The 14597-nt window shown below is 38.4% G+C and overlaps 2 protein-coding genes across 2 annotated transcripts in view; both read left to right on the forward strand.

Annotated features, from left to right (window-relative positions):
- Window positions 1–6438, forward strand: part of LOC122080125 (DNA-binding protein BIN4-like) — an 8086-nt gene extending 1648 nt beyond the window's left edge. The window contains exons 2-4 of the mRNA XM_042647018.1: window positions 5206–5323; window positions 5846–5892; window positions 6065–6438. Of these exons, the coding sequence (XP_042502952.1) occupies window positions 5239–5323; window positions 5846–5892; window positions 6065–6208 (276 nt within the window). The 5' untranslated portion in view covers window positions 5206–5238 and the 3' untranslated portion in view covers window positions 6209–6438. The remainder of the gene's footprint in view (window positions 1–5205; window positions 5324–5845; window positions 5893–6064) is intronic.
- Window positions 1–14597, forward strand: part of LOC122080124 (probable 2-oxoglutarate-dependent dioxygenase AOP1) — a 61470-nt gene that overhangs the window by 30423 nt on the left and 16450 nt on the right. The gene's annotated exons all lie outside the window — the stretch shown is intronic.

Consider the following 14597-nt stretch of genomic DNA (forward strand, 5'->3'; position numbering starts at 1 on the left):
ATAGCACTTTTTTTTTTTTTTTAAATGATTGTTCTCTGTCTCGACAGAAACCGGAAGAGAGAATAGGGAGAAGATGGGAAGGAAAGAGCCGGTTGATGGGAAGGGAAAGGAATGGAACAAGGACGGAGAACGAAGGAGAGGATCCTTCGGCTCTGATACCAAGTTGATGGAGAATTAGGGAAGGGAGGGGAAATCAGAGTAAAGATGGGGAAAAGGAGGATCACACTAACACACTCATTCAATAATCAAATTGATCTCTAAATCTTCAGTCGATTACAACCAATATATAGAAAAATAGGAACATGAAATTAGAAACTTAACTGGAATGGAAACTAGCCTAAACTAGGAAACAACTATAAAAGGAAACCAAAGCAAGGAAATAAATCTTACTCCTACGTTCAAGTCTGGAAACTAAAATCATGAAATAAAATACTAAGTAAACTACTAATTTTATTTCCAACCCTTGTTGGACCAAAACCCTGGGCTGGACCGGTTCTTCTTGGCTCTTGGCTTCCAAAGCCGGTCATGCTGGTCCAACCAAGAAAGGGCAGCCGTATCTGCATCATGAATCCTATTACTAATATGTTAAATAAATATTAAAGGTTCATATTCATACCAATGTAAGATATTCATCAAGAAAACAAATCAATAAAGTGAATAAACTAAGTTCATCTTCATCAATCATCAATCATCAATCATCAATCATCAATCATCAATCATCAATATTCAATCATCAATCATCAATCATCAATCATCAATCATATTATCATATAATATAAATACATAATTATGAAACAAAATTATAAATATAAAGAAAAGAAGACATAAAAAATATAAGTATTTATTATACTTACTTCTATGATGCCAAAATGAGTACCTAAGCCCTAAGGTCATCCACTATATTTCTACTCCTGTCAAAGAAGAATGAAGCTCACCGTTGCCGGAGCAAGCTTACCACTGCCGGAGCAAAATGGTCGCCTGGATCAGTGGTTCTTCCTTGTTCCTTGATTCCTTCTCAAAGCCCTTTCTTAAAACCCTTGACAAAATCCAAACCCTGTTTGTGAATCGTGTTTTTGTTTTGTTTGTTTTGTTTATTTTTGGTGGAGTAAAGATGATCCCATACATCTCAAGTGTTAACAAAACCATACACTTACCAACAAAAAATCTATATTTGAAATCTTCATTAAGTAAATTAAAAATATGTTTAAAAAAAGAAAAAAAAAAAACCCATAAGGTGCCACTTCACATAAGGCGGAGCACTGCCTTACCATCTCTCGACCGCATCAGCGCCAAGGCGTTACTAAGGCGTCGCCTTACCAACGCCTTAAAAACTATGTTGCCAATTCAGAAGTAGTTATTGAGTCTTCTCAGCCTTCTCAGCCTGAACAATCTGAAGGTAAAATGGTCAAGATGATAGATGAATTTACACAGTATACTCAATTTCAAACTTCGTCTCCTCAGCTTTCCACTACTACTTTTGTCTAGATTGGTAATGCTACTACATATTTTTCCTCATCTTCTAGACCTTGGATAATTGATTTAGGAGCATTAGATCATATGTCTGGTGTGTTAGGTATATTTTCCTCTTTTCAAGAGTCTTATGCTACTATCACATTGGTTAATGGGTCTATTATTAAAGTTAAAGGCATTGAAAATATTCGTCTGAACTCTTCCTTGTCGTTATCGTATGTTCTTCAATCACCAAATTTTCCTTTTAATCATTTTTCTGTGAGTAAGTTTACTCAAACTTACCATTGTTCTGTAAATTTTTCTCCTAATTCATGTATTTTTCAGGATATTAAGACAAAGAAGATTATTGGTAGAGGTCGTAGAGTTGGGGGACTTTACCTTCTTGAGGACAATTCTTCTTCCATTACATGTTCAAGTATTCTTAGCCCCCATTAGAGCCATTGTCCACTTGGTCATCTGTCTTTATGAAGTTTACAGAAGTTTGATTCTCATTTTCGTTCTATTTCCAGTTTAGATTGGGTCATGTCAGTTTGTGAAGCTTCACCATGTAAGATATCCCCTAGAGTCTTTTTTTTTTTCACTTTTGTTGTTGACTATTCCATAGTTACCTGGATTTATTTAATAAAGAATCGTTCTGAGTTGTTCTCTATTTTTTGTGCATTTGTTGCTGAAATTCAGAATCAGTTTAATTTAACTATACAGGTTTTACGAAGTGATAATGCCCAATGAATACTTTTCTAGCCCGTCCTCTCAATTTATGGCTGGTTGTGGTATAATATATCAATCTTCCTCAGACACACCCAAACAAAATGTTGTTGATGAGAGGATAATAGGCATATGATGGAGGTTGCTAGGTCTCTTTTGTTTGAGATGAAGGTGTTCAAATAGTTTTGGTTTGATGCAGTTTTAACTGCTTGTATTCTTATTAATCGAATGCCTTCTTCATTGTTATTCCTTATTCTTTGTCGTTTCCTTCTGTCCCTTTTGTTTATTCTTCCTCGTGTATCTGGTTGTGTTTGTTTCATTCGTGATCATCGTCCAGGATTGTCAAAGTTGGATCCTCGTGCTTTTAAGTGTATCATTTTGGTTATTCACGTACCCAAAAAGGTTATCGTTGTTATTGCCCTACACTTCAGAAATATGTTGCTACTGATGATGTTTCCTTCATTGAGTCTGTTTCTTATCCGGATTGTCCATTGTTATGTCTGACATGGATGATGATCTTCCCCAATATGTTGTTCAACATTATTCTCCACAGGTTACTGCAGATGCAATGATGCCACCACCACCTCCACCAGTGTTGCCACCACCTTCCACAGTAGTGCCTTTACCACCAGTTGGTACAATCGTCTACACTCTTCATTCTTGTAAAGAATCAACATCCTTTCTCTGCGGTTCCTACCTAGTCATCTTTGCCTATGGTCCTTGATCCAGGTATTTCCTTTTCTAATATTGATATTCCCATTGCACAACGTGGTGTTCGGAGTTGTACCCAACATCTCATTTCTAATTTTGTTTCTATGGTCTATCATCTTCTTTTCATTCTTATCTGACTACTTTCTTTAGTCATCATGTTCCTAAGTCTATTGCAGAGGAATTATCTAGTCCTGGTTCGAGGACAACTATGGAAGAGGAGTTACTGGTTGTGGTTGCAAATCATACTTGGGATAATGTATCATTACCTCAAGGAAAGTTTGCTATTGGTTGTCAATGGTTTATGTCGTTAAGGTAAACCTGGATGGTTCTCTTGTTCAGTTGAAGGCTCAGTTAGTGGCCAAAGGCTATGCACAGGTGTATGGAGTTATTGTGGCCAAATTGGCTTTTGTTTATATTTTGATATCCTTTGCTGCTTCTTCTCATTGGCCGTTTTATCAGCTCAATGTGAAGAATGCTTTTCTTCGTGGTGATTTACATAAAGTGGTCTATATGGAGAAACCACCAGGGTATGTTGCTCAAGGGGAGTTTGGTATGGTGTGCAAACTGAAGAAGTCTTTGTACGGTTTGAAGTAGTCTCCTTGGGCATGGTTTGGCCAGTTCATTGATTTGGTTCGTGAGTTTGGACTGTCCAGGACTCCAGGTGTGATAGTGATCATTCAATGTTCTATCGGAAATCTGGCACAGGGAGGATATTTCTTGTTGTTTATGTTGATGATATTGTCATCACCGGAGATGATATTGAAGGTATCCAAAGTCTAAAAATACATCTAAAGCAGAAGTTTTAGACCGAGGATCCTGGGACGGTTGAAGTATTTCTTGGTTATTGAGGTTGCTCAGTTAAGAAAAGGGATTTCCCTCTCTCAGAGGAAATATGTTCTGGATTTTTTGAAAGAGACTAGAATGTTAGGGTCCAAGCCTTTGGATACTCCTATGGATCCGAATGTGTAGCTCATAGTTGAGAGTGGTGATTTGTTAGATGATCTTGAGAAGTATCAAAGATTGGTGGGAAAGCTTAATTATTTGACACTAACTAAGCCTGACGTTGCCTTCCCTGTCAGTGTCGTGGGTTAGTTTCTTTTGTTTGCTCGGACGTCACACTGGAATGCTGTTATTCGTATTCTGATATATCTCAAGAAAGCTTCAGGACGTGGTCTGGTGTACTCTAATAATAAACATGGTCATATTAAGGGTTTCTGTGATACTGATTGGGCTGGATCTCTTGTTGATAGGCGATCAACTACTGGGTACTATACATTTGTTGGTGGTAATCTTATGTCTTGGAAGAGCAAAAGCAAGCTGTTGTGGCTAGGTCTAGCGCAGATGTGGGTTAAGTAGCTGTTGATGGAACTTGGATTTGAGTGCACTTCTTCTATGCAATTATGGTGTGATGACTATATTGTGATTCATATTGCGTTAGATCTAGTGTTTCATAAGGACAAAACATATTGAGGTGGACTGTCACTTTGGGAAAGCTACAAACATGAATTATTTCCACAAATCATGTCACACAGGACTGAATAGAGTGGACTATATTTGTAACAAGCTAGGCATGATTAACATCTATGCTCTAGCTTGAGGAGTGTTAGAAGTCTATCACGAGGAGTCTAACGCAAGTCATGCTTCCTCCCTTGGGGTATTCTAGTCCTATTAGGACTGAATATAATTAGAAGTTAGTTTAGTTTCCTATTTTGTACTTTCCTCTCTCCTAGTAGGACATGTGTAACAACTATTCTATCTCATCGGTTGGGGCTCCCTTTGCTCCACAATCGCAGATCTACACCTCTAAAATATTAGTATCAATTGAATGCTAAAACAGAAATTATGTATGAAAAGAATCAAAAGATTTTTAAGATATACAAATGCTACGGAAGTGCCAGTATTTAGCATGCATCTTTAAGGTATCTGAATATGTGCTATGTTCTATAACTGACATATACTTGCATAAAGTTAGAAATATTACATGAGGTGTATGAGCAATTTTTCTTACAAGTTACAACAGAGCAATTATGGCATGGATGCAAGTCCAAAACTACAAGAACACAAAGCTTATCTTTCCCTTTTCTTCTAAATAAATTATTTATTCACCAAATATATATATATATTAACATGCTTATACTTTCTGTATTTTGATTTCTTGAGGGGTTTCTGTTGCTGCAATGTATGTTTATTGTGGGCTTTGCGGCTTCTATTATATTATCACCAGTGTATTTATGGTCTTTTGGAATTTGACTTGTTCATTGATTTCTTTTATGTTTGGCTCTGTAACTCCTTGTTGGCAAATGCTGGTGTTATATACAGGTACTTGTTGAGTGTGAAGGAGATTCCATAGATATGAGTGGAGATGTTGGTTCTGTTGGTCGAATAGTAATTTCAGATACTCCATCTGGAAACCATGACATGTTCCTTGATTTAAAAGGTCTCTTTTGGTTCTTTCACTTCTTTTTACCTTTGGATTTGATAATGAGCTATGTTGTACTTCATTATCTTTTATTTTGTTGGGGTCTGATATTCGGATTTGATGTTGAATCATATTGTACATTTATTTGCACTAAATACTCTCTTTTAAACTGAAATTAACTACCCCTCAAATTTAATTAATAGAGCAGGGGTACTCATTTTTGCTTTTAAGAAAACAGATACGCAAAAGTGTGGACCATTCAACATTGGAAAGTTTATGTTCTATCTATTTTCTATAGCCATCAAGAGTTGGTGTGATATGCGTCTATATTGTAGATTTTTTTGCCCCCATTTTTATTTCTCTCTCTCCACTATAAATTCTCCTTCATGTCTTCTATTTCTATTAAAACATTTTCTTCATATTGTTGTCCATAGTGTAAAAACCAACTTTTATATGCCATATCAACGTAGATAATTATTATGCAGGTTTTCATGTGGTACCATAATTTGATTCTTTGGAATGCATTTTGTTACATTTCAGGAACCATATACAAGACAACCATAGTTCCTTCCAGAACATTCTGCATTGTATGTCCTCAATAACCACTTCAACACTAATACACCAACCATTTGTACCCTTCGAAGTTACTATAGAATAGTAACTGCTTTGCTCTTTATTTTGGTCATAAGCACATTTGTCTTTTGCATGTTTATGAAATTGGTTTTTATTGCTCTAAGTAACAACGTTTTACTTGCTCAGGTCAACTTTGGACAGGCTGAAGCAAAGGTTTGTCTATCAACTATCCAGTTTGAAATTCCTTCAATGTCCTGTCTTTCTGTTGTTTATCCGTACTTATTTCTAACAGTCACGAAAAGGCGCTTGCCTCAAAAGATTATTGGTTAGTTTTCTGGTTTAAAGCGTTCCCCTGATGGCACATGTGTCTTAAGTATTCTGATGAATAGTTAGGAAGAAAACAGATCGTTACTAGAAGGATATTAGTTTTAGATAACCTGATGTACTGGGAAAAAGGAAGCGAAAAGTTGCTGTGTAAGTTCAGATTATATCTTTTTGTGGACTTCGATATTTTTTGTACTTTAGAATTGGAAAAGAAAAAGGAATTACTTTGTTGTTTACTTGGGTTCTATCTTGGGTTATCTGCATGATCTTGCAAAACATTGGTTGTTGCTTCCAGGGATGTTAGGAAACTATGTGCCTTTGGAGAGGAGACCATTTTTTACAAGACTAATGTTTTGGTGACTTGAAGAAATCAGTTTGGATATAGAAGAAACCAACATTTTAGTTCAAAGATCTGAACTGGAAAAGCTTGCCAAGTGAATCTATATGCAAAGTTTGTATTGAGTCTAGAAGAAAACTATAGAAAGCTATCTAAGAAATCTTTCTCATTCTTCTGTGTAGTACATCACCATTTTTGTCTTTGGTTGTCACAAAAGAGTTTGCACTTCTACGAGACCATCCTATTTATCTTAGAGAAGTGCTTTAAATGTCAAAAATTATGATTAAAGTTACCACTAGATCTAGGGTCTGGGTCTATAATGCCATCATAATGACCAACTACAATTTTAAGAATAAACACCAACATAATTAGATTTTGGATTTAGAGTCTTTACCTCTAGAAATTATGAAATAGCCTTCATAAAACTTGCAATGCGTGTTTTTTTGGATTTACACACGAAGATCTGACCTAATGAGAGTTTTTGTTTACGGTTTTCTAACTTTGTTGGATGGGGTAATGGCTTGTGTCAAATATGACACCAACCCTCTTTATTTATAATAACGGAGAGAAAGTCCTAGAGAATTACAAAGACCATTAAACCCCTTAAGATCCGTTTGGCAACTGACACTTTCCCTAAAACCCATTAATGCAACACTCCCTCTCAAGTTGGCGCATAGATATCGCATATGCCCAACTTGGAGATGATAGGATGAAACATCTTACTACTTAGACCTTTTGCTCACTATTGGGAATAAAAGGCATAATGATAAGACCCATCTCCAACTTTTCTGGACAGGGTTGTCAGCAATGCTAATAGCAGATTTTTTATCATAAAAGAGCTTCATAGGAAGGGTGGCAGGGATAGCCCAATCTATAAGAAGACCATGAAGCTATAGGAGCTCACAAATGCCATATGTTATAGAACGGAACTCTACTTCGGCACTTGAATGGGTAATAACGGCTTGCTTTTTGCTTCGCCATATAACAAAGTTACCACCATGAAGGTGCAATAACCAGTAGTAGACATGTGGACATTAGGGGGACCTGCCAATCAGCATCCATGAAGGCCTCCACCCTAAGGTGATCATGAGGAGAAAAAATGATGCCAACTCCTAGGGCAGATTTCAATTATCGGAGAATACGCAGCATAGCTTCCATGTGAGTCGAGTAGGGATCATGCATGTACTGACTAACCAGGATGACGGCAAATGCTATGTCAAGGTGTGCATGAGAGATTAGATCAAGCACCCCATTAATCTCTAATATCTCCCCTTATCCACAGGATCATCTTCCTTACTACTCAGGTGACCATTAGCTTCAATAGGAATGTATGTCGGCTTACACCCCAATATGCTTGTCTTGGAAAGAAGATCAAACGCATACTTCTACTGAGACAAGTAGATCCCACAAGAAGACCTGGCAACTTCAATGCCGAGGAAATAACGAAGCTATCCTAGATCTTTGATCTCGAATTCCTCACTCAATTATCTCTTGAGGCGAGAGATTTCTGCTAGATCATCACCAATAACAACAATATCATCTACATAGACCATTAGGATAGCAATCTTCCCACCAGATCTCTTGATGAACAGAGTGTGGTTGGTATTGCTTTGAGAGTAGCCTGTAGCAACCATAGCCTTATGAAAACGCCCGAAGCAAGCATAAGGGATTGCTTCAACCCATACAATGCACGGTTCAACTTGCATACCTTCCCTTGGGTTTTAGAGCAAGTGAACGAATGTCCATATGCACTTCCTCAAGTTCCCCATGAAGGAAGGCATTCTTCACATCTAGTTGTTGGAGATCCCAATCTAAGTTGGCAGCACAAGCTAAGATAACACGAATTATGTTCATCTTAGCAACTAGAGTAAAAGTCTCCTGGTAGTCAATCCCATAAGTCTGAGTGAAGCCCTTGGCAACAAGTCTGGCCTTGTACCAATCCACTATACCATCAGCCTTCTGCTTTATTGTGAAGACCCTTTTGCACCCAATTGTCACGCCATATCACATGTGTCATTTCTTCTTCAGTGCCTACATCTCTTCAACCATAGCAACTACCGTTGTGAGTCTACACTCGCTTCCTACTAGGTTTGGGGAATGGACACAGAGGAAAAATAAGACACAAAAACATAGTAGGAAGGAAAAGTGAGTCATAAGAAACAGTTTTAGCAATAGGATGTAAAGCACAAGACCTGGTGTCTTTACAAACAACAATAGGCAGCTCAAGGGATGGATCAACTAAAAGAGAATCTCCTAGGTCCAAGGGGACAAGATCAGGCTTGAGAGGAGACAATTGGCATGGTAGGTAGATGCTAGATCTGTAGTGGTCTGAGTCTACCGTCTATGACTATAAACACGTATCTCTGGCCGAGGCGAAGTAGGAGTGTCACTCTCCCTTTGAAACGAGATACTGGCATGGATAGCAAGTTCAAGAGGTGGCACATCTTCCATAATGGAAGGATACTCCCCCTGAAGAGGTGTTGCAGTGTAGTATGACGCAGATTCATGAAAGACATCATTTGTAGTCACAAACCAATGCCGAGTGGGAGGATGAAAACATCGATAGCCTTTCTGGAGACCACGAGAATCAAACTTTCCATGAGTATGATGATAGTGATCATAGACACTACTAAATAACTTAGGAGGAACATGAAAATCAGCAGAACCTTGGGGAAGATCCAGAGGGGAGCGGAAGGACTGGACCTGAGAAGGCATTGGGTTGATGAGAAAGGCAGTAGTGAGAATCGCGTCCCTCTAGTACTGGGGAGGAACAGACATCTCAAACATAAGAGAGCGTGCTTAATGTAGGAGTAGGTTCCAAGAACTGACCCCCACAAGTATAACCCCAAACAATACAAATAGTAGCCCCAAATTATAATTAAAGAGGTTAAGGAACAAGAGTTCAATAACCCACACAAGACCCAACAAAATAGATCCCCAAAAGTTACACCCAAAAACCAAACCCTATGGGAGAAAATAACTCTGCGCAGGGGATATGGGAGAATACCTGCGGTTGGGGCCGTGGACCTCTGTTGAGGTTGAGACTTGGGTCGAATGTAGGCCTGTAGGGGAGGGACAAAACCTCCAAAGATGAAGGGATTCTGCCGGCTAGTGTAGGAGATCTGCCGATTCTTGATTTCTGGCTTCTGGAGAGAGAAAAGATCAAGAACTCCAAGAACTGATGCTGTCTTGCTTGGGCAGGTCTGAGAGGAGGATCGAGGGATCCTTTAAGCACTAGGAACAGCCGCTGGAAAGGCCTGAGTGAACTGAGACCTGATGTGAACAGAGGGTTGTCGGCTGGAATGTTAAGAGAGAGAAAGTCTAGTTGATTGATCCTTGTTTTGAGAGTCTTCTTGGGCTGGTCGATTGAGGTGCTTGGCTGGACAGAATTAAAGTTTGAAGGGCAGATGTGGAACTCTTTATTAACACCAAATAAAACAAAATTTAAAAGTGGAAAGAGGAAAGAGACATGTGGGAGAGGAGGTGGCTATCTCAGCCTGGGCTTCTCACCCACAGCTATCTCAGCTGCTCTAAGCATTAGTTGCAGACTTTCTTTCATTCAATTATGTTTAATAACAGTACATATGCCTCTCTATTTATAAAGGGGAAGTTTACAATCATAATATGATTAGGAGCTAGTTTCTAAAGAGGACTAGACACTCCTACTACAACTAGGAATTCAAAATAGGACTAGGACTTGACTTTATGACTCCAACATGGAGTAGGACTAACTAACTAATAGTCCATATAAAACTTTACAACCAACCAATGGCCTAATGGGTCTTTATTGAATTAAATAACAACTAATTAAACTAATGAATTAAATCCCGTTTTCCTACCTTCTACCCATATTTTAGGCCCATTAAAGTGGTCCATCAAAGAAAACCCATGGGATCAAAGGCCCAACACATACATAACACAACCCAAGGCTTATTTGCAATAAAATAAGTCCAAGTGACCTATCTACATCAGTGCTACCTCACAAAGGTGGCGATTCTTCCGCTCAGCAATCCATTCTTAGCCAGAGCATCCACACAACTAGTCTGATGGATCATCCCATGATCGGAAAGATAAGCTAAAAGGATCCTTCAAAGTATTCACATCCATTGTCGCTTCGAAGGATCTTAATGGTAGCACCGAACTAAGTCTGAACCATGCGGTGAAACTACTGAAAGCAATAGAAGGTCTAGCCCTTGCTTCTCATCATATAAACCTAAGTGGTCCGAGAATGACAATCAATAAAAGTGACAAAACTACCGATAACCATTGACAGATGCATAGCGGGATGGACCCTAAATATCAGAATGTATCAATGAAAAGGGAGTGGCACTTTTATTTCCAGAAATAGAGTAAGTGATCCGAGTTTGTTTGGCCAAAAGACATGCCTCACAAAAAAAAAAAAGACTCGAATTACAATTTTTAAAAGAGGGAAAAACCCTAGCTAAAGTTCCCAAAGGGGGATGTCCCAACTGACGATGACACTGTAGACAGTCTGTAGTAACTCAGAGATGGGAGGTGACATAAAAGATGTCTGAAGAGCCTGACCAAAGACCAATGCTGAGTCATCATCAAGCAGATATAGACCACCACGCACCCTACCAAAGCCAATCGTTGCCCCTGTCACTAGATCCTGAAAAACACAATGAGATAGGAAAAATGTGATTTTGCAATTAAGACTGAAAGTAAGACTACTAATGGACAAAACGTGAGTGGGAAAATAAGGAACATGCAATACAGCCGAAAGATACGAAGAAGAGGTACAACGAACAATGCCCTTTCCCAGAATAGTGGAATAAGTCCATTAGCCAACTTGACCTTACCAGTATCAAGGCAGTAGTGTACTGTGAGAAAAGAGGCAAGCGGCTTGTCATATTATCAGAAGCCCTAGAGTCTATAATCCAAGGGGTAGAAGAGACAGACATAGTATGGCCACAGAAGGATAAGGGAAATTTACAGGGCCACCACCTAGAGAATGCCACTATTAAAGAGACACCCTCTGTATAATTCACAATTACGCTTAGACCCCTAACCGTCAGTCTCTGTTAAGTGAGGCTTTAAAATGACGATTTTACCCTTTTGACTAAAACACAAAACCCCATCTTATTTTACACGAACCCATCAATACCCCTTACCTTCACCGTTGGTTTTAAAGGAGCAAAACCCTTCGCCCTTCTCCATCCCTACGCTCACCCTTTTCCGTCCCTGTGCACATTTCTGCCATTCTTCGAGAACTGTGCAATCGCTGCCCTTCTATTGCCTTTGCAATAACTTTCTTTTTCTAACGAACTTTTTATGAGATTTCCTCGCCCGATTCAAGGTTGGTTTCATCGTTTGACAAGGGAGGAGCTAGGGGAGTTATTGGATTTATGGGCTAAATTAATTGTTCGGGTTGATTAAATAGGTGAGAGTCAAATTGCATGAACTGGTTCGGTCCACTCTCAAGCTTAGGGATATGCTGGCTCAACCCATTGTGGTTTAGGGTTTTGAGTGCAGGACAGTATTATAAATACTAGGTTTTGGGTTCCTACAGCCATTATTCACTCTTCCCCACTTTACCACTAAAGTGAGAGAACCAAGGACGTTTAAGGGGCTGTAGAAGATCCATAGCCAAGCCAAGAGAGCGAAAGTGGGAGTGACCAACATCAATCATCTTCAGCATACTAGGTGAAAGGTACAAATCGATCCTCCATAATTTTATTAGATTCGTGTTCTTGTTTTTCCTGTGTGGTTTCCTCAATAGGGTTTCAAACTCAAACCCATAGGGAGTTCTAACAAGTGGTATCAGAGCAGACCACATGGGACAAGAATCGATTGAATTTTTCTTGTACATGAGGATTTTGATTATTACTTAAAACCTGATTTGATTAAAAATCATGAAAATCATAAAAATCGTAATTTTACCATCACTTAAAGATCCTGTATGGGAAAACTTTCTTCACAAAAGTTGTAGATCACGAGAAGACGGTCGCGGCGGTATGCCGCAAGTCACCGAAAACTTCCGGACGCGTCGGCACGTTCTGTTGGAAATCGGCTGCCGGAGGAGAGAAAAAAAAACGGCGGCGAGTCATCGCCGGTTCAACTCGGAAACCCTACCGATTTGACTCGGGACACAGTGGGTCAACTCATGTGCACTATTTGACTCGGTCAGAGGTTGACCGGGTCGTTGACCAATTGACCCGAATTTGACCCGGAACTCATATGGCCGAACCGGTTGGTTTGGATTGATTTAAAAAAAAAAAAAATAAAGGCTTGTTTGGTTTTTGTTCCTTTTGGGTTTTTATTTAAACTACTTTAAATTTCATTTAAAGGTTCGTTTTAAGGCGAAATTGAAATCTGTTTTTTGCGTTGGATTCCTTGTTTCGGGCCACATTTAATGATCTAATTTTTAATATGACATATTTATTTGAAATTTTATGTTGTATTTGGTTTCAATTTGTTCCTTTTGGGTTTTTTATTTAAACTACTTTAAATTTCATTTAAAGGTTCGTTTTAAGGCCAAATTGAAATCTGTTTTTTGCGTTGGATTTCTTGTTTCGGGCCACATTTAATGATCTAATTTTTAATATGTTATGTTTATTTGAAATTTTATGTTGTATTTAGTTTCAATCATTGAAACAAAATGGCATAAATCAATGCTTTGAAAAATATATATGTTATTGGTTACCATGAAATTGAGAATTTTTTTTTTAAATTGAGATATGTTAATATGGAAAAGGGTGTAAGCTTCCGCTCATTCTTAGTTGCAAAGTAATTTTGCTTTAGGAAACCATGAAATGATGAGGTGGATTCCCAAAGTGGTACATCTTATTATTTTATGATTTTCCACAGGGTAGCAATGTAGGTGACATTTGCCCAAAGGTGATGTCACCAAAGTTAAGAAAATGACAGTAACCTAGAGGTTCCTAAGCCCAAAGGTGAGGGGATTTCAAAAGTTATTGTTCTTTTCACAGTAAATATGAATTTACAAGAGGACCAGTGCATTCTTAGCCCAAAGGATAGGAATGTAGTTGCGGTTGTGACTCTTGTATGGTTATTGTTGTCCTAGTGACATATTTATATGTATGTTTTGAACATAAAGATATACATCTCCAATGGGAAAGATATGATAGAGCTGAGTGAAACCCACCAAAGTGGTACATTCAGTTCGATTGTATCTTCCCCAACAGTAAAGGTGATACTTTCCCAAAGGTTATGTCATCAAGGTTTGAGGATAATCATCCACATTTCAGAAAGGGACATTGAATTTGGAGTTCTTTTGCCCAAAGGTGATTGAATTCCAAAGTTAGTGTTGTTTTCACAGTTAAAAGAAGAATATAAGAGCATCAGCTAATTTCTGTCCCAAAGGATAGGGATACATTTTTAGTTGTAACTCTTATTTAAAATATATTGATGGTATTACATGCTTTTATATTATGATTTATATTTTGATATTTGGCATGTATTGTGTTGTTACTGCTGTAGTAAGATGGCCATTCCCTCAAGTTATGTATCTTCCATCCCAATACTCACTGGTAACAACTATCAAAAGTGGGTGGAGGAATTAGAATTGCATTTAGGTCTTCTTGACTTAGACTTGGCACTTAGGGAGCCTAAACCTGAGCCTCTCACAGACTCGAGCAGAAGTGCTGAAAGGACCAAGTTTAAGAAATGGACTGAAGCAAACAGAAAGTGCATACTGGTTTTAAAAAAGGCAGTTCCTGAAATTATACGTGGGAACATAGAGATCAAAGACACTGCAAAAGAATTCCTGGATGCTATTAAAGGTAGATTTCAACACAACAAGAAAGCTAAGAAAACCACATTGATGACCAGGCTAATGAATACAAGGTATGATGGATGTGGGAGTGTTAGAGAATACATTTTGGGTGTAGCTACTGATGCTGGTAAACTTAAGGATCTTGGAATACAGATCGATGAAGAATATATTGTACATATTGCACTGAATACCCTCCCTAGTCAGTATAAGGTTATCCAATCTATCTACATTGCACTGAAGGACGATTGGAGCCTAAATGAGCTAATTTCCATTTGCACTCAAGAGGAAGAAAAATTGAAACA

This window comes from Macadamia integrifolia, chromosome 5 (assembly GCF_013358625.1).
Source record: "Macadamia integrifolia cultivar HAES 741 chromosome 5, SCU_Mint_v3, whole genome shotgun sequence".
NCBI classification, from domain to species: domain Eukaryota; kingdom Viridiplantae; phylum Streptophyta; class Magnoliopsida; order Proteales; family Proteaceae; genus Macadamia; species Macadamia integrifolia.